Here is a 27,527-nt window from a genome sequence, read left to right as displayed (position 1 = left end):
AATTTAGCCAACAAATGCACAAACATGAGGCTTATATACAGGAAAATTAAACAGTTTTAAACTAGTCTGCTACAGGAAATCACACAATGATCCTTCCTCCAGCAATCCCCAGGACTGCTCATGAACATGAAACATAATCATCACAGTGTAAAATGTGAGTGGTAGCTATTAGTTTCATTTCTAAGGTCAAAGCTTAGGAACTGTTGTCCCATATCTGATTCTGGGCACTGCTCCAGTTAAGCTTTTCATGTCAAACATATTTCCTGATTAGACTCCCATGCACCTCGAAGTGTGACAGTGTACATACACTAGCAAAAGAAATCGGCTGTATGGATAATGAAATAAATGAAGTCTTAATGATGAATTGTCTTTATAGCGACACTTTACCTATGCACTTAATAAAGTTATTGTCATTAGGGAGTATGTCCTGCTTAAAAATAGATTCTGCAACTGCATATATAAATGGTTCTGTAAAATTACTTAAACATTAGGGATTCAAGCATTTTGAAGGCGTACTTTTTTATCAGCTTAAACTGTAGGTGGCCATGCAATCACAGATGGAGAAAACAGGTTCCTACTAATGTAAACTGTCAAAAAGAGTGTGGGGAAAAGGGGCTACTTGCTTTACTGATGCAATTCCCTTTAGAAATAGCATAACCATCCGTCCTCTTGTGGGGGCGGTATGGTTGGTATTTTAATAGTAAGTTTTATCAATCTGAGGCTCAGAGTGAATAAAGAGGATGCAAACATGTATGACTTAAGCACTGCTGAATTACCCAGTTCATTCAATTTGCCAGCGTTCTTCATTATGCCATGTGTTAATCTGCAGTAACAGGATTATTAACCTAGTGAACAGATCAAGAGATTGATATCCAGCAGGTGTACAGAGTAAGCAATGGCAAGGAAAGGACAGCTAGATAGGCAGATGCAATCACAGTGGGACCAATCTCCCTGGTTTGTGTATAATACAAATTTGTTGCTGTTCATCTCATCTAGTTTGGCCAGTTATGTTGCACAATGTGTTTGCCAGCTCAGGGTAAAATTTGAGAAAATACTGAGTCTGGGCGAAACCAAAAATACATTTATGGTGGTATATAGGACATTATTTAAGAGTACCTGTTATTTTCTGCCAAAAGAGTAACTTCTAGCCATTTATCATTACCAAAATTAATAACATTGGCTGAGATTCAAGAAGTATTAAAACCTGCTTCAAAAGCCCAGGGTCAGTAATGACAATTTGAAGCCATTCAAATGATTTTGTTTTCAAACATCTGTATTACATTTACACATATGACAGAATCTTACATTCATATAAATGAAAAACATACAAAATGATATCACTCTAGTTACAAACAGTTTGCATCATGGACGCCAATGAAACAACTCTAGTTGTAAACATTATACATCACTTATAAACCATCCAGTCATTGTCAGTTAAGCATTATATGGCTCATTCAAATCCTGTCTCTTAAACCTCATTCCTGCTCTGCATATATTGTTCCCACAATTTCTATTTTTTTTCCTATGTAGTTTGCTCCTTCCCTTTTCTAAGATCCCAGTTCCAGTTGTTTTATCTCTGTTACTATATTTACTGCTTCGAGTAAAGTTGGTCTAGACTTTGATTTCCATTTTCTAGTAACTGCTTTTTTGGCAGCCACCATAATTAGACTCAGCAAGGCTTTACTATGTCTGGGCAATTTTGATTCTGTATAACTCAAAAAAATCATCTCCCCAGTCAGTCCAATCAGCTCAATCAGCATCTCTGACAGAGAATCCCAAAATTCTACCAGCTCATTACACTCCCAAAAAGTATGTTCCCAGCTACCTCTTTATTGCCTGTCACACTTCCAACATTTGCAATCCACTTGAGGAAAAATACTTTAGAGTCTACTTGGGGTATAAAAATACCTATTTAAACACTTCCAGGCAAAAATCCTAAATCTTCTAGACTTTGTTGCATACTTGGGAGATATTTGAATGAAAGTGCTTACTTGTTTTTAATAAAGCACATCCTGTCTACATCTGTTTGGCTTCCAGTTTTTGTTAAATATTAAAAGTTTGTACACTAAAGTCAGCCATACTTGAGATAGGTCAGAGAAGAACTTATATGTATTACACCAGGAATCTCAACACAGAATATATTATTGAGGGTCCCTGCTGACACAGTGGAAAACTATAATCTGTACACAATCTCCAAAGCAACCATGTAACAAAAGAAGAGTCACACCGTGCTGCACAATTAGGGTCACCCCCTGAGTGTGATGCATTGTAAAAACTGGAAATAGACATGCACCCCTTATGCTTGTTTCAAAGGGCACCTCCTCCTTCACAAATGCAGTTGGTAATGTGCTCATTATTCAAGGTATTTCTACATCATACTGTCATGTCCTCCATTTCCAACTCATCCCACTGCTCATCCCATGTACTTCAGCACAATTGCATGAGCATCTTCCACCACCAACCTTTTTGAATAAATAGAACAATGGTTGCATAGGATTGGGCATCCCACTACCTAATGTTAAAAGAAGTATATTGTTTTTTTTTTCTATAGTATCCACAGTATATATTCAAAGTGTTGTGCCCTCTGACTCTATCCCTTACACTACAAAACTAAAATATTACTGTACAACACTACAATAATGTTACTGCTCATTGTCTAAGATTATTGTGTCTAACATCTCAGTTAACAGAACTGTAATGTTTTTGCTTTGGAAACCCCTTCATCTCCCTCATACTACAATAATGTTAATGCTTATCACCTATGGACACCCTCTTATATTCCTTAGAGTACAACTTGTGTGGTGAGACTTTTTTGCTGGAATGCTTTGAGAAGGAGACTATGAGTAGTTCTGGAATGGTTTTGTGGGATTCTCATTTGAACCTTACTAAAAGGGAAACTGTATAATGAAAGGTGGCTGGCTATGGTTTTCATATTATAAATGTTGTTTTTCTTAACATTTTGTGCTTTGCTTTTTTGAGACTTTGTATGATGTTAATTCTCTTGCTGTTTTATGCACTGGAAGTGAGGTTTAATTTTTGGTAGTGAGGACTTGATATTGGGGATTGAGACTTCGGAAAGTGGTTAAAGAAGGCTTCCTTATATGCGGGGTATGAAGGAATGTTTGAAAAGGAAGAAGATGAGTAAGTGGAAGGTTAAATGGGAGGACTGCATTTTTGCTAGGAAGATGTGGTGCCATAAACAGGTAAAGGAATTTGTTTTCTGGAACAGGGATGAAAGTTTTAGGACTGCCATGCACCATGGCTGTTAAGAGAAAACTGGCTATGGTGTGCCTGATATTAAGTTACATGATCGTTTTCCCTTATAAGTATTCCTGTCAAAGCTAATATGCAGTATAAGGTTGTTTTTGAATGAATATGTGACAAAGCCCAGTGTATAACATAGCCAAAGAGGTTAAAATGTATTTATATTATGCATTTATGCTTTGCACAAGTTTGGTGGAATAGTCTGGGGAATTCCTAATGCTCTTAACTGCAATCTTGGAAAGCCACATTCTGAATTCCCAGACACTGACATCTAATAATCTATCTGAAAACTAGACATTGCATATGCTCCATCTGTGTACTGTTAAATCATGTTTTATGACTAAACATGGATTGAATATTGTGACTCTGTAGAAAGCCGCTTAGAGTAGACTGGGTGTGGAGACAAAATTGTCATGACAAGGCAAATTAAGACATTTGAATTCATAATTTTAAAGTTAAATAATTATCATAAGTGCAGACACATTTCACTAATGAGCCTGCAGGGATTCATATTTGTTTGTAGCTCTAACACAATGTAAGGACAGCATAATCTCACAGAAAACAGATACAGTCAAGAAGGAAAAATATGGACAAGGTGTCTGTGTGTGTGTGTGTGTGTGTGTGTGTGTGTGTGTGTGTGTGTGTGTGTGTGTGTGTGTGTGTGTGTGTGCTCATTCACAGTATACCTTAAAGTATGAAAGGTTAGCCTTCAGAAACACTGATATGATGTTAGAGTTTAAAGTACTGTCTGAAGATTTAAGTCTTTAGTATGCATCATCTCGCTTTTTTATTTATCCTTTGTTAACCAGGTTAGTTAACTGCCCAGGGACCTTTTCAGCAATGATCCAAGCAACTAGGCATGTGCAGAAATGCTGCAGTATGCATGAATGTACAACAGTAGTAACATACCAGATCAGGACATGCATTTCACTGGCAAAACCAAAATGATAACTATTTCATTCTCCTTCCCCGTATTTGATGCTGGGATGCTCAAGTGTGCTTCAAGGAGACGACTGTCTTCCATCAACCTTACTATTTTCTTACATTCTCACCCTTGTTGTATCCTTTATTAATATGTAATCTTCCCTTAAATCATGTGGAGACTACAGATGTTGACCATATGTCACAACCTCATTCATCCACTCCACTTTGACTGCAAAGAGATTTGTTTTTTCTATGTTCTAAGAATCTATTGCCCCCAACCCTTGATTTACTCCTTCTCATCCCCCATTAATTCCAGTACTTCACATTTACATTTATTCTTTACACAGACTGCCACTGCTCCTGTGGTGCTATTCCTTTAATTAACCATATCCCACTCTTTCTTTCCAGGTATCCAAGTATTCATTACTTATATTATGTTCGCTCTGCCTGCTGTTCATAGTGCCTGAAGTCTTCTTATCCCTTCACAATTAGTATAACCTTCTGTCCGTCTGATCTCATTCTCAGTTTTATATTTCTTCATGTACCAACCTATTTTTCTCTTACTCGAGTCCATTGATGTCCTTCCTGTTTGCTTTTTGTACCCCCACCCCTTCCACCTCAATTTAAAAGCACATTTGTTTAAATGTAGAAAAGCAATATTTTTTGGTTTGCATCTCTGCCAGGTCCCCTACATTCATTTGCCAGTGATTCCTTACCCATAATCATCCAGTCAGCATTTCAAATGCATTTTCTTACATTATTTGTTATACTACTTTGGACACCAGTAGTAATCTGGAAAAGAGTACTGTTCTTCCAAATCCCTACACCTGGCAATTACATTATAGAGCCCTCATTGCCCCCTCCCCCACCCCAGCACCACCACACCACTAAACAACTTGTATCAACCTTATCTGCTGCCTGACTCTTACATCCACCTTGGAGGGGGGGGCAAGCCTGTTCTTTCTTGTATCAGCCATGCAACCATTTAATTCATCAACTAAACACTTCCTTTCCATCCTTCTTCCCTCATAACATTTGTCATAAAATGCCCTACTACCAGAAGCCCCTTGCCTTCCCATGGCTAGATTTTCTAAACCCTCCTATTTGGGAATACCTGTATTTACCCTTCTTAATATTTTGACACTCACTCTGCCTGTCATACTATATGTACTTTTTCTCCTGTCATTCTTAGGCTGACACAAATGTCATTAATCTGCCCCTCTTGGATCACCTCCCTTGTTTTGCCCTTCCTCCATGCTTTTTCTATGCTACCTTTCCTGATTTACATTCCTCTAGGTTGGTTGCCTTTTTCCTAACAGGCTGAACCCTTTTTTCATCTGCCAAAGTGCTACCACAGCTCCTCCTTGCTTATACTTCCCATTTTTTCTTCTGCTGCTTCCTCTAATGTTTCCTTAGTCTCCTGTCTTTTCCCTATGTTTTTTCTCTATAATTTGCTATAAACCAACTACCTTTTCCCAAACATTTTCATTTTCTCTTTGCTGTGGACCTTTGCACTTGCTATCTCACATTTGACCTTTACCCTTTTCTCTTCTTATTGCCATATCCCTTACTGCATTCTCCCCTTTCTCAAATTGACTATTCTTTTCTTGCCCCTGCCTACTGCCACCCTCATACCCTTATTCCTGTGTGCCTTGGCTTTTCTAAACTCCCAGATCTTTCTCACTGCAATCCTCTTCCTCCAAGAATTCTTTGCATTTAGCACTACTAACCCTCCTCTCTTAAGCTCAACTCCTTTTTCTACCTCCCCTTCTGCACCTTTCTTGATCTGCCCCCCCTATTTGTTTTTGTAATGGATAATCTCTTTGTTTACTTCACAATTTGTCATTCTTTCCACTACTTTCTTGATCAGCTTTTCAGAGCTGTTTGCAATTTTGGTCATTCTAGATTTGATATTGCCTGTCTGTCTGCACAGATCTGCTCTCACAGAACTGAGGGAGAACTTGTGTACATGCAAAGATTTATTTTATTTATTTATTTACTTAAGTTTGATGACCGGGGAAGTTCATTGGGCCAAGAAGAGCCTGTTTTTAGTGGAGGCCCGGGGAGAAAAGCTCCACAATAATTGCAAGTTACATTTCACGTTACAAAAGGACATAGTTTATACAGCTAATTAAACATTTACAGATAAGCTCCATGATATTTGCAATTGACTTGTCACAATGTTACAAAAATGAAAAGACATAATTCAATACAGAAATTTCAACATTTACATAAAGTGAATATTTTTGTTATAAACTCAGTTGTAGGTTTAACATTTCAAAATATACAGCTACTAACCATTAGTAGGTTAGGAAAATATTATGCATGGAGAGAGTAATAGTATATTTGAGATAGGAGATTATAGTATAATAGATATTAGAAAGAAAATTAGTGTTTAGTAGGGGAGGAATTGTTTTGGGTGGGATGAAGTAATAGTAGAGGTAGTTGGAGCATGGCAAGGGCATTCACATTTGGAAGAAAGATGAGACAGTAGCTGAGAGTTTAAATTTGTATGGTTAGGTAGGTTTCGTAGGTGTGTGGGGAGAGAGTTCCACTGTTTAGCTAGGGAGTGGGACAGCAGTAGATGTCCAGGAGGTCATGCAGGTTTGTGGATATGAAGGGGATTTTGTTTTTTGGATCTGAGTGAGCAGTTGGGAATGTAAGGTTTTAAGGAAGTTGCAAGAATTGGGCAGTTGGCAGGTTTAAAGCTGAGCTTGTGGCCAATGGTGAGTTGTAGGTAACTGAGGTAGTTGGGTAGTTCAAGCCAGCTGAGGGTGAGGAGGGAGTGGCAGTGGTGTGATGAGTTTTTTTGATTGATTGCAAATTTGGAGATCTTGTGGTAGCAGGATTCAAGTTTGGACTGAAGGCCAAGATGGAGATTGATGAAAAGAGAGGCACCATACATAAGAGAGGGGAGTAGGAAGGTGGATGCAAGAGTTTGATGGGTAGAGGGGCATAGGAAGTGGTTGTGCCTGTAGAGGAGACCTAACATTTGGTGGATTTTCTTGATTGTGGAGTGGATGTGGGTGTCAGATTTTAGTTCTTCATCAATAATGATGCCAAAAAGCATGGTGTTGGGAACAATTTCAAGGAGGGTGTTATTTTGGCTTTGTATGGTGAATGTGAATTTGTCAATGAAGTTTTTGGTAGGGGAAAAAACATTAGTTTGGTTTTATTTGCATTTAATGCCAGATGGTTATTCTGCATCCAGGTATCTGTTTTGGAGAAGGCTAGTTGGGAGCTCGGAGGGGGATAAGGCTGAGCAGATTATTGTTGAGTCATCTGCATATTGGATGATAGATGAGTCTGGGATGGGTTGGTGAAAGTTGTTAAATGGATAGGTTGAAGAGAAGGGACATATGATTCTTGTATGGATCTATTTATAAGAATAGAGATAGGATAGGCAATGCTGTTTGCAGATTGTTTGAGGAAGTTGGGTGGAAGGTTGTCGAGGTGCATTGAGACAGGGTTTGAGTTTGAGGAGAAGTCTTTTTATAGTGCTTGTGGGGATGTGCTTGAGGCAGAAGGATGTGGAGAAAGGTTGATGATTGGGGTGGTGGTGGTTGGGGCAGGAAGGGGTGCTAGTAGAGGAGGGGGGTGGGAAGGAGGCTGATAGTTAAGTTATGCAGTCTATGAAGAATGAGTTGAACTGGTTGGCTGTTTCAAGGTTGGAGAGGTTGGGGTCTGGCCAGAGGTTTTCTTTGTTGCCTGGATGCAGCATGGATGAGATGGTGTCCCAGAATTTTTTGGGATTTGTTGAGTGCAAGAACTGGAGGTTGGAGTAGTGGGCTTTGTGGTCTGTAATTATTAGCTTTTTTGTGGAGTTTTGTAGTTGCTTATACTCTAGGAGGGTGTTAGGGTTTTTATGTTTTTGATTTTGCTTCCATTTTTTGTCCCTTTGGTGCAAGGCTAGTTTAGCATCTTTTGATAACCATGGGCAGGGATTGGTTTTGATGTGTTTGGTTCAGGGGGGGGGGGCTTGCTGATTGAGAAGGGTTAGGAATGAGTGCTTAAAGTAAGAAACAACATAATCTAGAGGAAGGGTTTTTAGAGGGGACCAGTCAGTATGCTTTAAGCATTTGTAGAAGGTTAGAGGGTTGAAAGATGAGAGGTTGCGGGTTTGGATGTAGTGGTGTTGTTTATACAGTGGAGATGGGAGATGGTTGGCGAATGCTGGTACGTGATCGCTGAGAGGATCAGGTAATGTTCCGGCTTTGGTAATAAAGTTTGGGTGAGTTGTTAGGATCCAGTCAAAGATGGTACTAGAGGTATCATCTTTATTTGGTCTGATTGGAGATTGGTATTAGTTGGGAGAAGTTGTACAGGGTGATTGTGTGGAATGGGGCTTTAGAGTTAATATTATTCCAGTTGATGTTGTTATGACCAAGTATATAGGTTTCATTTTTTTATATTGGACGAGAACCAGGACACGATGTTTTCAAGAACTTTGATATTATCACCAGGGGGAATATAGAGGGCAGTGATACATATGGACTTGTGGTTGATTATTTTTAGTAAACCTATTGTAATTTCTGGGTTGGCAAATCTTGGTATTTTATTGGAGTAGTGATGATCCTCTTAGGTGTTGGACTGCTACTTGGGCTATTGTACAGAAGTACTCCTATATATCTCTGCTTCCTCCTCCTCAGCTTCATCTGCCATCTACCCTCTCTGCTGCTGTATGTTGATTTTCTAAGAATTTCAAACTCAGGACTTCTTGACTTACACAGAAGTTTCATAGTTCCTGCCAATGGAAGAGGAGGGGGTCAGGGTGGAGGGGGGGCTGCTTGAGTTTTCTATTGCTTCTCCAGCGAAGGGAACTCTTGCTACATGTTTAGTACTTAAAAACAAATCAGATGTGTGTTCAGGAGGGAGGTGTGCTGTATATGACCAGAAGGTATACATTGCCTGCATTTACATCACATGAAAACTCAGTAACTGTGCCTGCAGAACTGCAGGTTCAGTTTGGTGTTTTTATACAGACTATAAACTGCTTAAATAATCTCTGCCTTTAAGAGCAGGCAGACTAAGCAGGAATCTAAGCTGCTCTATGCATTTACAAATGATTAACTAGTAAGACCTTAAAATCTATCAGCAAATTAATAGGGTATGTTGGATGGCAGATTCTTATCCCTTCCTATTTCCAACTTTTTGAATAAACTGCACTTCATATTAAGCAAGGTAGTACCTTACTTACATTCAAGACTAACTTGGACAATAGGATAGAGCTATCTTTTATGAGGTTAGTCAGGTAACCCTTGATGTTGGGTGTTCTAGCTAAGATGAAAATGTTCTGATGGCTGATTAACTAGTAACTATCCCTATGAATTATGAATCAATCCACCACATCTAACAACACATACACACCGACGTACATGAATGTGTGTGTGTGTGTGTGTGTGTATACAACACATACACATATACACACACAAAAATATGCACGCTCCCCTATACACATGCACAAACAATGAGAAAAATAACACACTTGTATATAAGATGAAAATTAAGTGAGTTGTTCAGCAGAAAGCAGGCAGAATTTTGAATGAAAAAGACATTAGAGCTGCCTTACAAAATTAAACATGTACAGATTTTTCTGTTGACAAACTGTTACTTACGACAGACATTTATGAGGATTTAGTGTTGCCTTCATAGCAGTAGGCCGTTAATGCTTACATTCCTTAAATGAAACATGTATATTGCAGCCCAAGCGAAAACATCAATACAACAATTTAAACACATTGTCCAGGTCAGACAGAAAGTTTACAGCAACCCAATAATTCTAAAATAAATCTATTTAACAGCACAGCAAGTAACTGATGTTAGTTATATAAGCTGCTGTGGAATACATTGGCAAAGACTCAATGATTTGATGAAATACAGTCCCAAGGAGTATTACCTGGCTATGATTCATGGTATGGTGGTTTTAATATTTAATTATGGATGATGAGTATGCATCCAAAAACCAGAATAACAGGAAGTAGGCTGCAGGTTCAGATATCACAGTACTAAACTGAATTATATATACGCAAGAGTGAAATACAGCAACTAGAAATATCACAGTTTCTTACTGTTAATTTCTAAAGTTTTCCTGACTTTGGCCTAAATAATTATCTATGTAGGTTTACTCTTACTGCTTGTTTCACATTGCTAACTCCAATGTAGCTTCCCTGCACCTTCAACACTCAAGCCTCACTGGCAGTGACATCACAAGAGGCTAACCTATTGATTATTTGAACAGTCCTGATGTCATTTTCAGGCTAGCTTGCCACCAATATATCTGTCATCATGTACTCCAGTCCAGACATCTCATTCAGAGACTTAGATCAAATGGAAACAGATACATATTTCCAGCAAATAAAATAAATGTTTTAGGTACATAATCAAAAACTATCTTTGTTAAGCCATGTTTTTCAAATAAAACAGTCATGAAATATACCCGGCATAAAATGAAATGCTTTTCTTCTTGCTTTATTTCTGTCACATGTAATACTTCACACACATCCCTGTACAAACTCTCCTGCTAAGTTCACATGTTCAGTGGCTGGTTATGTGTAGTGCCACCTTTCTAATTACTTTATCTGCTTATTTGTGACCTGAACCATCAATGAACATTTAGGTATTCCAGTGTAATTAGATCTGTATGCTTAATTAGCTTGTAGCTATAGTATGAAGGATACTGTTTACACTCAAGGCATTTAATGTGGAGAAAAAATCAAATATTTCTTTCTACACCAATGTAACAAAGGATTGTTACTGTTTTAACAGCTAGTAGGACTAAACAGGGATCCTCACAAGCCAAATGAGGGAAGTATACAACTGAAAATATGCTAGATTTATTTAGTTATATCATCAAATAGATTTTTAACACAGATCATTAAGCTGCTTGTTTTCTGTGGCTATTGTTACCTGTTGTGAGATATATGTCTGAACATTTGTATGTCCAACAAAAGCAACGCTGGAGCTAAATGTACTCAAACTTATTTTTGTCTCAGTCTTAACATAATGTGCATAACAAAGGGGCAACAGTGAGCAATAAGCAAGTATTATCTACATTTTATATGTCCATATGTGTTAAAGTCACACCCAAGGCAGCAACTATATTAGTGTATTATGCCTCCACTTTTAGAAGAAATAATCATATTTTGAGCTTTTGTCATCATATGAATTCAATGTGCATATACTTTTAATCTGCATGTCACTAACGTCACTTTACAAAATTAGAAATCTGCATTTTCAAATAGTAAAGTAATACCCAGCCTTACTTGCTCTGGCTTCAGTCCAGGAGGTACCCAGGCATATTCTTCCAAAGCACAGCCAGAATCGTCATCAGAAGTAGAGTTCCGCTGAAAGTCATACATGAGTTTATTCACAGTCTTTTCCATTTCCAAAGGCATCACCGATACACTGTGCTCCTCCCGCGGGCACTTACAGTGAAGACAAATCTTCCTGCAGGGAAATAAAAAAGTACGTGTGGGGCAAACAAACTCTACTAGTGACTTTATCTTCAAGACAAAACTATAAATACATTTTAAGCAATGTGTCTTTGGCAGCTTCTCAGTATATATAACATTGTTTTTTAATCTTGTGTGCCTTGGTTTTAGAGAAAAATACCGTCGATATTGTAAACAGCCATAGGCATAAAAAAGACAAGACAGAATATTAAAGCAATTAGAAAGAGAACTTCTCCAAACTTTATCCTTGGAGCCAATCATCATTGAACAGTCATGTTTTTTACAAAGTCAAACATCTGGTAACCACACTGATTTACAATAAGAATTCTAGTGTAATAGAAATATTTGTAAATACTAAGCTGCAGAGGTTCAAAATGGCTGCTGTGTTTACTGTCATTTCAAAATGTTGTATACTACAAAACATGTCATATTATGGGCTGCATTTTCAGGAAATGTTGTATCGTTTTATTATTATTTTATGAAACAAAGTATTTCCTTTTACTGAATGCCAAGTAAGCAGCTGTTGTACAAGAAATATGTTGATTCTAAATTCATGCAACAATACCTTGAAAAAGCTCCTAATCACCACATAGTAAACACTAAGGAATGTAAAGCTGTGAACAGTGCTCTCTCAATAATCACCAAGGGGCATAACATGGTACACAGCAATGCCTGTAAACACGTTGTTAGTACAAAGGTAACAGCACCTTGAGAGCCATGCTGCTCTTTTGGATGAGTTGAGTTCTGAAAAGTACAGGAACACCTATTTTTTTGGCTGCAGTATATCACTAAATTTAAATAACTACAACTAAGAAAAAGCAGACCCTCAGTGCTAATTACACTAGATTTAAAGTGTATCAGTTATGTTTTGCTTTGCAATTAATTTTGGTTCCAGTTATAGTCTTCATGTTAAATTTGGAAGTGATTTTTCAAAATGTGAAGATTGCAGCATATTTCATTTTTTTAATTTCACTGTTTACATAATTTACAGTATAACCACACCCATAAAATCATCTCATAGTAAGTAATGGTCAAGGATTTATATACAACACCAAAACATCTCACAAAAGGAGTTGGGGTTGGTACAACTGTTACGGTGTTTACCTTACAATCATAAGGTACAGAGTTTGATTCTCATTTTTCCCTACTCTGGCATTGTTGAGAAACTCTCTCATATAGGGATTAAACCTTATGTTACTATATGGGTAGCCAAATGGCTCACTGACAGAACATACTCTGTCAAATTGGCGACTCCAACTGCAACAGTAGACCCGTCACCAGTGGAGTACCACAGGGGTCTATGGCTGAGCCACTTAAAGTTTGGTTTCTATTTCTCAGAAGTCCAGGCCAAAGTAAACAACCTTTGGCTCATGAAGTTAACTGATGATTGCAAAATGGGAGCAATCACTGAGTCCCCCATTAAAGTCACCATATTACAAGAAGTGCTAACACAAACAATTGACTGGTTCCAAAGCCATGGTCTAAAACTAAATGCAAAAGAAAATGCATTATTATTCCCTTTGGCAAAAGAGAATTCCGTACAAATTAAAATATTGACAGCACACCCCTGAGTTCCAACCCAGTGGTGTGAGACTTGGGAACACAGGTTGATAGCAATCTGAACTTCGACCACCAAGTTTCCACACTGGTAAGGAAAGCCTTCTGTGTGGTGCATCTCATAAGCAAGGGCATAGCATCCAGGTCAAGGGATATTATAACGGGTCTACTTTGTTTCATTGAATCTCATATCACTTAATTTCATTTCACCCCCGACCACTTCGCTGAAAAGTCAAATTACTGAAAACTCATTTCACTAAATCTCATTTCACTGAACTACAGTTAGTATATATGGCACTGTGTTGAGTATTATAAGGCAAGTAAAAGGTATATGCCCTTTTCCTCACTGTAGTGTGATCCTGGAGGTAGTATATATAGTTGGGGGGGTGTGGGGATGTGCTGGGCGTAACCACATCCTCTTAGTTTGAGTACATATTGTCTTCTGGAGAGAGTTAGTCACTGGTGTTGCAACTATGCATGTCAATTCTTTAAAATGTGTTGTTTTGAAGTTTTTGGTAAAATACAATATAAAACAAACAAGGTGGGGTGCTATGCCTGCCACCCCCCCCAACTATATATATATATATATATATATATATATATATATATATATATATATGAACTCCAGGACCACACTGCATTTACGAGCATTTACCTAGGAACCAATAATCCCACCCCCCCCCACATCATATTATTAATACATGCCAACCATAACTGCCTCCATCCCTCACCCTAACAATATACATTAATTAAAAAAAAAATTCTGTAATACTACCATTAATTGGACAAATTAGAGGCTATTGTTATTGAATGTTTTATGCAAGGATTACAAAAGGAAATCCCTTTCCTTTTGTAATCTTTACTATGTTAGTTGTTTTGAGTGTTCAGTAGTGTGACTCTGCTCTGTACTGTGCTGGATAATTTGCATTGTCACTGTAATGAATCGTACTCATACACATATACACATATGTATGCAGTTCATTTTGAAACATGCTTGCAATATTATTGCAATCTGTGAAGTAATTCAAAGCCTTTTTTGTGTTACACACTTAAAGAGCTTGGGTGGGGAGGCATGTGGATTGTCTGCTGTACTGCAGGAAGCCTCTGGTAAACATAAACAATTATAGCACTAGCATGACCATGCACAGATATATATCGACATTATAAAAGTCAGGAGGCAAACCGCGGGCCTGCTTTGGATTTTCATTGTCTGTATTGTACTAAGTAACGGAAAACCTTGTCTAACAATTACTGTCTAGCTGTACTTCTGTTCTGTATAGCAAAATTCTGAGCATAAGAAGATGCTCTGGTGGTGTACAGATATAAAGTTCTGATACTGACCCAAGCAACCCAGGTTCAATTAGTGCCTCGGGTGACTGATAGAGAGGCAGGGAGGGATGGTCATGCCCATCCTGGGGGAGAGAGTGGTACATGGGTATCTCTTGATGACAATCTCTAGTGGAGGTTGGAATATCGCCAGAGGAGGTCATGATCAATAGTTAGCACTGGGCCTGGCTGAGCTGCTCTAGAGGCAGAATGATACACTGCAAGCCTGCAATGTAGGCCCACCATGGACCATACAACAAAGCCACACTGGAGAGGGGTGAGAAATAGGATATGCCCAAGTAAGACCTCCACCCAGAAGAAACTCATTTGTGCCAAGCCCGGTTGCTTTCAGTCTATGATCGTCCCCAGCAATTACAAGAGTAAGTCCAAGGAGGCATGGAGTAGCTGGAACCTGGTATAGACAGTGCATGAGGGCTGGGCCAATAACAATGATCTGAGAGTTGAGAAGAAAATGGCAAAAAAGAAAAAAAATATGAACATAAAAAAAAAAAAACATGATAAATGATATCTACAGGGTGAACTCCAGGGAATTTGATTTTTATAAAAGCAGTCTATTAGATCATCCTCTAATGATTTTCTCATATCATCAGAAGTAGAAAAATTATTCATTCTGAGAATCTTCGGCATCTAATGCAAACAGAGATATATTACATGAGTTAAAATATTGTTAAGTATTAGTGACTGGATATACACTGTGGTGGTGCTGCGGTAGCGTTGTTGCCTCACAGTAAGACATTGTCCTGTTCGATTCTCAGCTAGAACGTCTTCTGTGTGGAGACATGTGTAAATGGGCATACCTTCATTGAAGGTTGTGCATCAGGGCTGGCAACTCGGCATGTAAAAATCTACTGTCAATCATTAGTGGACCGGAGTTTTGCTGTGGCGACCCCTAACTGGGAAAAGCCAAAAGACACAACAACAACAACAACATTAGTGACTGGATATACATACCATTCAGTGTTCATACCAGAAAATGTTGTTAAAGGTCTGTCCCTGTGGCTTCAGTAGATGGTGCCATAAATATTAGTAGCTGACCCATATATGAGTAGTGGCAAGGGAGTTGGTGGACCTGCCTGTGGGGTGGGGTGGGGGGGGTGAATGAGAAGATGATAATGACTTGCTTCTCTTTGGGTCATAAATTGGGAGGCATTTGCGGGAACACCCCCACATCTCAATGTACCCACAGTTGTGACGAGTAATCTAAGGAAGAATTCTGCTTATAAGGTAGAAGGGCAACTAACGGAGACACATATCTGATAGTAACTGTGTGCATGCTATGCTCAGTAGATAAAACCCCTTAAGTAGTTACCATCATATGCATTAGGCAGGAATAAAAGCCATAAAGTAAAATACCCCATTGATGGCTATCTGTGGCAAGCAAAAGGCTAGAAAAAGAAGCAAAACTGATTAAGATCGAATGAAATAATAACAGTAAAGGAAACAGAACAATGAGACAAATAAAAATGTAAGGTAATAATGTCTCCTTGTCCTTTTCTGTTTTGCAGCAATTTGAGTCCAACTGCAGTCATACAAAATTAGTGTGATGCAGATGCTTCCAAAGGCAATAAGGACAATATTTCAGGAGTGATGTATGTGGATAATTTTGTCATTTATAATCTTACTTCATTAGGTTTACACTAAGAAATTTTATTGGTAAAGAAGAGGGCTGTGGAACAGCAACTGCAAGATAATAAAGAGAAAGCAAAAGTATTGATGTCTTGACACTGGAAGAATAATTATTTCAATAAACATTTAAAGGGAATTCCTTACATGTAGTTACTAAGCACAGCAATTTACAGATGACCTGGGGCTTATCTGAAAATGGCACATCCAGATATATCTAGCAGTGATCAATAATTTAAAGGCCACTTGGAATTTATATATATGCTCTAGGAGATTTAGTAATGCTTTTCTTATTGATTTTATCAAAAAAGTAAGAAACACCGTGATACTAACAAAATTATATATAATGGTGCTATGCACTTGAGACAAGACTAAGATTTACATAAACCCTTTTTGACAATATACTTAGAATGTCTGAAACTATCTCAAGACTTCCCTAATGCATACTTAAGGCATATTGTGTATCTTTATCAAATAAAACACAAAGACCTATATTATATGCCATGTCACTCAGGTTCAATAAAGACGATACTTTGTCACTGGGGAGAATGTACGAGAGAGTGGAGATAAACAGGTACTGTAATTTTAAATTGGTTTTAGGAGGCAGAAAAAAAAGTGGTTACAAAGAGTGAAATTAATTCATTAATTAATTCATTATGAGATAAAAGTCAATGTTGAATGAGTGATTATTTAAAAAAAAATTAAAAGAGAAAAATGTTAGAGACTGAGATCAAAAAGTTGTGAATAAAAATTTGACCATGAGCTTCTCAAAATGATTTCTTGATTATATGTTGAGATAAAAACTTCTCAAAGGTTTCATGAAATATAATCATATAGTTGAGTCTTGGATTTATCTGAGACATAAATAAACACTACAGAATATTTAGCAGAAAGCTAAATAAATGCTGTTTTTATAAAATGCTAACTAAATGCTTTTGTCGCAAGTTTGTACCCCAGTGACACAATTTCTCTTTGAATGAGCTATATGTAATAATGACAGAACAAAAATTCCTTTAAATTTCCTTTCTAAATCAGCAATAGCAGCAAATGCATAGACAATAAGACTTTTAACACAGTGATGTTAATGACTCAGCCGTGCCGGCATTAGTTATCATTGTTTAAGTGAAATAGAATGTGTAACAACAAAAGGTGTGGCATGTGCTCAAGCATCATAAGCTGTGAGATGCATAACTGTCTATTATTTTTTAGTCTGTTTAGAGAATGGTTAAAACAAATATATTTTAAATAAAACTAAAACTAATTCTGAAGCTATCATGTGTATATATATATATATATATATATATATATATATATATATATATATATGGATCTACCTCACTTGGTCGACATTTCATATGGTCGAATATTCATTTGGTCAACAGTTCATTTGATCGACAAGCATTTTAAGTGGGGGGCTTCTCCCCCCACGCCCCCCAATGTGGGGGGGCTGTGCCCCCCACACCCCCCTTAACTATATATATCAACTCCAGGGTTGCACAACATTGGGGAAGGGGGCAAATGCTTGTCAATCAAATGAAATGTCGACCAAATGAACTGTCAATCAAATGAAATGTCGACCAAGTCAGGTAGACCCATATATATATATATATATATATATATATATATATATATATATATATATATATATACACACCACTTCTAGTATACATTTTATTTCTTATTATGTATTTTATTTCTTATTATGCAGAGAGATTGCACTTTAACAAACAAACTCCATTACTGAAAATGATGGTAAGTAGAATGGAAGGTAAATTTGCAGTGAAGTTAGTAATTCAGGTGCAGAACTAGGGAAACTTTTATAAGTGAGACAGCACTTGTTGGGGGGGGGGGTGGAGGAGTTCACTGAAACCTTGACTATTAAGTGGAGTTGCTATCATATATCCACTGCATCATCAAAATGCATATTTTTATCAAGTGCATTTTGCTATAATAATTTAAAATCAAATAAAAGGATAATCAAGGAAAAGGTGACAAGAATTCATTTATGCTGGTACCATCAATAGTCCCTTCTGACCTGAAGTTATTGCTAGTCTACCAGCAAACATATCTGGCTGTGCAATTTATGGAAAACATTACATTCACAACTTCTCCACCTCTGTAAGTCAGCTGTTTTACTACTAACTTGGGGAAAACGTCTACTAGCAAGAATGTCTTCTTGCTTAGCATGAAGTGGGATATTACTTAATAATTTTGTCTTCATCGTAGCTTCTCTTTTTTACACAGCTTCCATTAGAACACTAAAAGACATTGTTCCCTTGATTTGGATGCTGCAGATTCACATTCATATGCTCAGGACCATTTTTCTAAATCATAAGTTGTTCTCCAATAATATTTGAATTGTTCTTGGGCCTAAAGCTTTCTGCTCAAGCAAAGCAATGAGTTACCCATATCGCTGTTCTTGAGTAAAGTACCTTCGATAACTGCTGCAGCTGACTTATTCTCTTTACACCACACCCTGTAATGAAGGTCAGCCTGTGCTGTAAGCATAACCGAGTATGAGACCCTTTTCTCCAGATTATAATCCTAGATGTGTACTGCTTTCTTTCAGAATACTTCATTCACTTCCATCCTCTCTTCTTATTTTTAGTCAGCCATTCTTTTTCCCTGCTTTGAAATATAATACCAGGTAATGCATATAGAAAATCATTTTCTGTGCATTAAATAACATAAGACAATAAACATAGTTTCTCTGTTGATATGATACAGTGTTACTTACCTAAACCTCTTTTATAAAGCATGGATTTTACTCGGCCCGAGGGAACATAATATGATTTTGATTTTACACACTGAAATATGTTTCTCAAATGAAGTAAGGACTTGATTCAGAAGAGTGACGTCTTCAGATTTATAATGTGCCCTAAAGCTACATGCTTTCTGGAAAGTTCTGAAGTTCAGTTAACTCAGGGAATGCATGATAATCAGATTTTCTCACATGCATTACTTCTCAGCTCTAAATCTATATCCAAAAGCAAGCATACAGAGAGTATTCAGTCAGTCTCAGCTGCACATTATAAATTCTTAGTTGCACTCTGATGAGTTTAGACATGGAAATTGTAGCCATAACAATTGTAACTGCTACTTTGGAATGCATTGCATTAAGCAAAAAAAGAAACTACTACAGTTGGACTGAGAAGACAGTTATCAGAAAATACATTTGCAGCACAGGGTCACTGAAGAACATCAGGTGAATACAGAAGTCAATAAGGAGAAATTAATTGTAGGCACTAAGCCTATAATTGCAAAGTACCTTGCAAAGGTAAGGGAAAACAGCTCTTGCACTTTACAAAAAAAGCACCTAAACAGGCATGTCCAAGGGTCAGCTTCCGGTGATTTCTCCTGTCCACCTGGTGAATCTGGGCATACTGGGGCAATGCGGCAATTGCCTCATGTACACAGACAACCCTCTCCTCCTACCACCCAACACTACAATCTGCGAGAGATGCACTTACGTAGCCAAACTGGAAGCAAAGCTCTCTCCAGCCAAGATTGTGCTAGACAGTCAAGAGGAGAATGTTAACACCTGCACTACACCTCAAGCAACACATAGCCCTTCAAAACCCACACCATCAACACCCACACATAACAACACTAAACCCACATATGTGGAGGCCCTTAACATTAACCTGCCCAAGCAACAAGGACTTCCGAAGCTGAAATGCAAACAAACACCAGTCACAACCAAAGTGACACATAGCTCGCAACACCAGTGTGCCACCCAACAACAGCCCCAAAGGCAAGACAATGTACCGAACACTTTAGTCATAGGTGACTTTATAGTCAGGCACACTGATGTCCCACTCACCAGGCTGAACAAGGAGAAAATTAGTCAGCTGCCTGCTGGGTGCCAGGATCCACCACATAACGCATGCACTCAAGTCACTCCACAACAAGTACAAATACGACTCTGTCATTGTCCATGTTGGAGTGAATGACTTGAGATGTACCTCCCTGGACTACATGAAAAGAGACATGGAAGAGCTCTCAGATCATGTGGCCCAGGCAGGTATGAACCTAGCATCCTGCCTTCGCCCAGAATTATACCACAGTATAAGGACAAAATGATTGACTTCAACAATTGGCTAAGCTTCTGGTGTCATTCAAAGAGGATCCAGTATCTGTCTGACTAGGATGACATGATTGACAGACCACGATGCTTTGCCAGAGATGGTCTGCACCTGCCACCCCTGGGATTCAGGTTACTGGCTAAAGCTCTTGCCACCCCTATAGTGCCTTTTATAGGCAAGGTTCAAAGGATAAAATCACCACCGTAACAGATACAAGCATGCAAAATCTGGAGGTAATGCTACTCAATGCTAGAAGTCTAAGCCTCAAAATGCACTCTCTCGAGGCACTCCTAAAAATGGAGAACATCGATATCTGTGCAGTAACTGAGACCTGGTTCAAGGCTCCAGAGAGCACCCCTGCAATACCAGGCTACAGCTCTTACCACACTTTTCGGCCACTAAACCAAGACCAAAACACTAAAGGTGGAGGAGTGCCCATATTCACCAAGGATATTCACACCTCCAGGCTAGTTGCCCAACACAATGCATCTGAAATTCTCCAGGTGCAACTAATACTAGGTAAGATTGCATTCCAAACTGTAGCTTGCTACAGATCCCCCACCATGCCCCAAGATTCTCACTACATCTTTCTAAACATACTGGAAAATATTAAGATACAACCAAACACCCTAATACTGGGTGATTTCAACTACCCTGCCATTAACCGGAAAACCTACTTGGGTACCAACACATTTTCCCAGCGGTTCTTGGAATTCAGAAATTCCAATGCCCTGGATCAACTAATCCATTGTCCCACCAGGGGCTCCAATATCCTAGACCTGGTCATTATCAACATGGGAGATAGATGCTCCACACCAGTGGTCATCCCCTCATCGGTCAGGTCTGACCATAAGCAAATCTCCCTTGACATCCACATCCTACCCCCACCCCCCCAGTAAGGAAACCTCTGTAAAAAACTTCTCCAAAGCCAACTTCATGCTACTCAAGTCAGAAATGACATACTTCATGACACCCATGCAGAGGAGATCTGAAAGTTTGACTGCTGAGTCCCACACTAAGGCACTGTATGAGCACATCCACTCGTTCATGAATCGTGCCATCCCAAATAGAACCAAGATGCTCTCCTCCAAAAAAAGAAAGCCAATCTGGTGGTCCCATACCATAAACAAACTATACAACAGAAGGAAGAAACTGTTGCAGAAAAGAGGAAAATCCCAGGATGCAAAAAACTCCTTTACCAGCCTCAGTAAGAAGCTGAGATCCCTCATAAAATCCTCAAAAGCTAGTTATGAAAATAAAATTGCCAAAGATTCCAGAGACAACCACAAGGCATTCTATAGTTATGCCAAGAATCTAAATGGCAATGCTCAGATCTGCTCTGAGCTACAACATAATGGCATTAAATATACTGATTCCAAGAATATTGCCAATATCCTGACAGATCGATTTAGTGCCAACTTCACCCCCTCCTCTCACCCCCTAAAGGGCCCATCTCAATACCAAAAGATTGCCAAATTACAGTAATCATGGCCACACAGGTAGAAACTGCACTTTCCAAAGCTAAGACTACAGCATCCATGGGACCAGATGACATCTCGGGCTGTGAACTACATGAACTACAACATGAACTGGCACCTCACCTAAGTGTCATGTTTAATCATAGCCTCACCTCAGGCTTCATGCCCACTGAGTGGCACACAGCTACAGTTATCCCACTCCACAAGGGGAGATCCACCTTAGATCCCAGGAACTATCGCCCCATCAGTCTGATGAGCCTGATCTGCAAGGGCATGGAATGCATTATCATGGAACTTATAAACAAAGACATTGGCAAACTTCAAATACTGGACCCCACTCAGTTTGGGTTTGTGAAGGGCCGATCTTGTCTCCTGAACATGACTGACTTCTTTGAATCAGTCTCCAGAGCTGTGGATGAGGGTAAGGCGGTCCACACAGCCTATCGGCCTTCGACACCACCCCCCACTCTGGAATCATAAATAAACTTACTAAGCTGGGCGTAAATCCCTACGTCACTTGATGGGCTGCCAACTAGCTTACTGACAGAACCCAGAATGTAAAAGTAGTGGACTCCAAATTCAGCTCCAGACAAGTGACAAGTGGAGTACCTCAGGGTTCAGTCCTGGGACTGCTCTTGTTTGGCATCTACTTCTCTGAAGTACATGCCGACGCTAAGGGACTCTGGCTAACAAAGTTTGCAGATGACGGCAAACTGGGAGACATTATTGAATCTCCAAATAATGTGGATATTCTACAAATGGGCCTTATAGAAACAGATGCTTGGTTCCAGAGCCATGGGCTCAAGCTTAATGCCAAGAAATGTATAGTTATCCCCTTTGGGAAAAACCATGTACCCATAAATTACCACATAGGTGGCAGTACACTAAACACCAAAAGTGTGATGAGAGACTTAGGGACAAAGGTGGGCAGTGGTCTCACCTTTGATAACCACATCATCACAACAGTCAGGACCCAGAGACTTTTTATGCTCTAGAATAGACTGCCCATACATGTCAAGCAGAGCGCCTCCTTGACCCTCTTCAAAAGCAACTTTGATGATTGGATGGGAGATGAGAAATTCACCCCGGGGATCATGTCAGTCACCCTGCTAGACAGGGGTCCAGGGAAGTAAATATTGTGGGAATTGTTATGGCTAGGCTTGTATAGGCCCTAGGGCCGATAGCCTAGTACCAACCTATGAACCTATGAACCTATGAAATACAGTTTCTAAATGTTAACATGTTTCTTTTACTGTACAGTTATCATGCCATATCACATAAAAAAGTTTTTATCTCCCTTGTAACAAAAATATATTTCAAAATCTTGCTTACAGCTCTAATTTAAAACTGTACTGAACTGACAGGTAAGTAACTATCAAGGACACAGTCTGACCCCTCCTTTGAAACTAAAGGAAGAATCTTCTCTGTTTAGCTAGGTATGACTTCCTAGCTTCCCTCAGAATGTTGAGTGCATCTTCCTTGAATATGTAACTTCATCAAGACATAAGATAACCCTGTTTTGCAAGGGTCTGACATGTAAATGAGGATCAAAGACTGTTCCTTGCTTTGAAACCAAAGACAGAATCTTTTCCATTTAGCTAGGTATATTTTCCTTGTATTTGGTTCCTTAACCTCTGGCAGAAAGTGGAGCATGTCCTCTGAAAATACATACCTAAAGAGAATAAGTACTACATCAATCATCTTACTCTGTCAGCCTTAGGATGGGATGTATGAGTGACCCCTCATATTGTGTATCAAAGGTCCCCATAGTTGGGCAACATTACAGCCTCTGCTCTTACTAGTTCCAGCAGAAGGAAAAACAAAACTTACCTAGGACAAAAGGAGGCTATGACTAGAATGTTTTGACCTGCCCTCCTTTATATTATGTATCAATCTGGGGATCGGATCAAGCATTTTGGAGGAAAATCGCACAGAGACAAACCTTCCCAAATTAACGAGAAGCCGTCTGTAGTTCAGACTCCTACTGGTATCATGGTGCAAAATATTATGAGCGTCTTTTTTTTTTTTTGAGAAGAAGAAAGGCGTCTCTGTGGCAAACACTACCTGTATACTAGGCCCAGAAATGTACACCTGTTTAGCAGCCAATTGTGCAGGTCTCCTTCTTTCCTACTTAGCTAGTCTGCCAAGGAGGTCTCCTGAGATGGGATGTAAAAGGCACTGAAGGTCACTCCTGACTCCTGGGGCACATTCCATGTTACCACTGCTATCCTGTAAAACAGGTAGGAAGTATTTTTCCTTTCTGCTTATTGATACACCACCTCACTGTGATGCTGATACTGAGCATGTGCAAGACTCTTTTTTGTTAAATGGGCTTGAATACCTTGACAGCTAGAATGACTTCCATCATTTCCAATATGTTGATGTGTCCTCCTTTTGACTTTGTACCAGATCCCCTGGATCTTCAGCTCTCCTGACTGGGCTCCACAGGGCATATCCAAGGGGTATGTGGTGAGCATCTGTATGTCATGGTAGAGCATGAAAGGCACCCCAAGTTTAGAGCTCCACCACAAGAGTTCTATCTTTATTTAGTGCACTAGTGATCCTGTTGCTAGGGGGACTGCTGAAAAAGAGCACCAGAAGGCTCTCCTTTCCTCAGACAAAAGGTTTTTTCTTGTCAAACTATTTAGGTCAGTAAAATAGCAGAAATAAATCAGGAAGCCTTGGCTATGGGTACATGTAGCACTACAGAGACTGGGCAAGTTGGCATCATCTATTCCTTTGGTATTACTGCAGCTTCCTCATGAATGGCCTTGTTAGGTGTATGATCATAAGGGAATAAGGAATGTAACTCCTCTGTGGTCATTTGTTTCTGCTGTCTTACTGATGTAAACAGTTTGATAGGAAAAAGGAATTGTCTGAAGGAAGCATTTTGGAAGGTTTAGAGAAAGACCTAGGTTTGGAAATCAAGTCAGAGTAAATCGAAGTGACTTCTGCATCTTCTCCAAACTTGCTGCCTCAATAAGGCAGTCATCCAATTAAGGGTATATGTGAATTCCCTAGGTTCTGTAGTTGGCACTACACCCTGGGTGCAGTAGATAAACCAAAGTGCAAGAAGGTGAATTGATAATGGCAAACCTGCTTTAAATCTGAGAAATCTTCTTTCCACTCTGGCTATGGGTACATGAAGGTAGGCAGTCTTTATTGTCATGGTAACTATGTAGGCCTTAAGAAAGAGGAGATAACGGGCAGAAGGCTGTACTAGGTCAGCATTTTGAATTTTGGTACCTTTAAAAACTTGATTTAGTTCTAAAAGTTTGATGATGACTTTCCATGTGCCTTCTTAAGATTACGAGGAGCATGAATTAGAAACCTGTTTCTTCTTTTGCCTTGGTAACCCATTTATGGATAACTGAAACAATATGGGTTATAGTATGTGATTTTGGTGCCTGGGGACCACAGTAAAATCTGAAATCATTGGTCTTCTTAAGAACTGTAGTCTGTATCTTTGTCTTAAAAATTATTTTGTATGGGACATGTTTGGAGAAGTGAAATTGGGGGGGGGGGGTTAGGATGGGATTTTGAAATTGGGAATGAACTAGCAAAGATAAACTATGTTCCCTGTCTGCCTGTCGGCATTTGCTTTTTTTTTTTTTTTTGCAATCTAGTCTCATCGTATACTACTTCCTACTCTTCTGTTTTCCCTTCTCTTGCCTCTGGTGGAAAGGACAGCTTATGTAGGGTATTTCTTGCTATACCTTGGTGCAAGGAGTGAAATAATTGTTTTACAGGCTATACAGTCATTCCCCTTTGTAGATCAATATGTGTGGATATACCTTTAAGAAGCTATCCAAGTGCTTGTACTAGAGTATAAATACTGAGCAAGTGTGAGCCTGACTGCCATTTTTTAGTTAGCTGTTGAAATGTGAACATGTATGTAAGCTCTGTTTGTTAGCTAGTTCGTTTGTATTTAAAAATGCTGCTACCCATCCTTATGTGTTTGTATATATTAAAGCATCTGAATGAAACCCCAAGCCTTCTTATTATTTGTAATACAAACAAATGAGTGACATGATGTCAGAAGTGGCATGTCTAAAAGGACTTGGTATCAGAAATGACATATCCAAAGGGCCTATAGTCAGAACTGGCATTCGACTTGGTGAAAACAATTTAAGGCACTTATCCAGATGTTGGTGGAATATACAGCAGTGGGACCATCCCAAAACTGTGCATACTTCGAAAAACAGGTCAGAAATGAATTTCAGGTATTAAATCTTGATCAGCACTATTTCTTTTTCGCATAATATGAAACGAGGCATACAGAATGCTCTAAATAATTTTCACATAAGTATGTATGATACTGAAAAAAATATATGAATTACTATGGAAAATGTTTGAAATACAGTCCAAATTGCATAAAATTAATAAATAAAAGGAAAGGACTGCATTTTTTGCAAAGCATAAATATTTTCGTATTAATTTATTAATTAATTAATTAATTTATTTGCAGTTGGTTTACCAGGATAGTCCATTGGGCCAAAAGAACCCATTTTCAATGGAGTCCTGGGGAGAAAAGCTCCAAAAACAAGTAGCAAGTTACAATAAGGTATTTGGTTACAATTAAACAATTACTATGGACTAGTAAAAAATGAAGGAAACTTAGAAATACAGCAGACTAGTGTACAAATATATACAAATGTTACAATCTTGTATAGCTGAAAATAAACAATTAAGCAAAAAAATCTTGAGTTTTCAGAAGTGTATAAAGTGTTCACATGTTTGTGCAGTGTTACAGTAGAGCTGTTTCGCAAAGTACAGCCATTGCATGGCATATTTCGCAAAGTAAAGTATTTCTAAGAATTTATTGTACATTTGAATTCTGTTACAAGCTCACAGATCAGTTTGTTCATACATAATTACAACAGCCATATTTTCAGTGTGTTTGTGTATACTTTGTCTGCATGGCAGATGGATTTCGAAAACTCAGTGCACTTGTCATTGACAGTAATATTGCTGAGAACTGGAAACTGTTTGAGCAAGAGTACAACAATTTTCATACAGACTGCATTTTTGACAAAGATGACTGTACAGAGGCATTTATTCTACTTAATTTAGCTGGGTCAAAGGCCATAGAAGGGGAATGTTCAGTTGTGTATTCACCTGGTATTTATGCTGGAGAAGGGGAAACCATCATATTGTTGTACAGGCTGAGTCAAGGGAGAACCCAGAGTGCTTAAAACATAAATTTAGAGAAATGTGTAACCCCCAGACAAATGTTACAATGGAAAGGCACTTATTTTACACAAGAGATCAAAAGCCTGGTGAAACCTTTGCAGCATATATAACTGACCTGTGAAACAAAGCTAAAATGTGCAGATTTGGCGATTTAAGGGATGAGTTGATGAAGGACAGACTTGTGTGTGGTATAAAAGATGATGTTGTGGGAAAGATTTTGCTTTGTGACAATGATTTAACTTTGAATAAGGCCATTGAGATTTGTCAGATATACGAGCTTACAGAAAAGCACACACATATGCTTACAAATGAGAATAGCTCTAGAAGGCACAGTGATAAAGCACATGTTGATAGTATGCAGGACGTGTTTAAAATAAATTGGCCCAAGCCCATGGCAGCTGTAAACCCTGCAGCATTCACTTGTAAACCCCAGAACATTCCAGCACATTCCAGACTTTGCACAGCCTCAGTGAAGCATAAGAGTGAGTCAGCGCACTGAAAACATGGGCCCCAACCAAATTCCTGATTGCAGCAGTAATCATGAATCTAAAAGGGAAAAGTGTTTAGCTTTTGGTCAACAATGGCACAAATGTAATAAATGGAAT

General features: G+C 38.7%; 1 protein-coding gene across 1 annotated transcript in view; it reads right to left on the bottom strand.

The window, feature by feature from the left end:
• The window catches only part of LOC122807033 (prickle-like protein 2), a 482,148-nt gene that overhangs the window by 352,471 nt on the left and 102,150 nt on the right, over positions 1-27,527 (bottom strand). Inside the window, exon 2 of the mRNA XM_044077928.1 lies at positions 11,451-11,634. Within this exon, the coding sequence (XP_043933863.1) occupies positions 11,451-11,582 (132 nt within the window). The 5' untranslated portion in view covers positions 11,583-11,634. The remainder of the gene's footprint in view (positions 1-11,450; positions 11,635-27,527) is intronic.

This window comes from Protopterus annectens, chromosome 7.part0 (genome assembly GCF_019279795.1).
Source record: "Protopterus annectens isolate FY-2018-M chromosome 7.part0, PAN1.0, whole genome shotgun sequence".
Lineage (NCBI taxonomy): Eukaryota > Metazoa > Chordata > Ceratodontiformes > Protopteridae > Protopterus > Protopterus annectens.
Note: the sequence above shows the minus strand (reverse complement) of the source record. Positions and strands in the feature narration are given on the sequence as shown.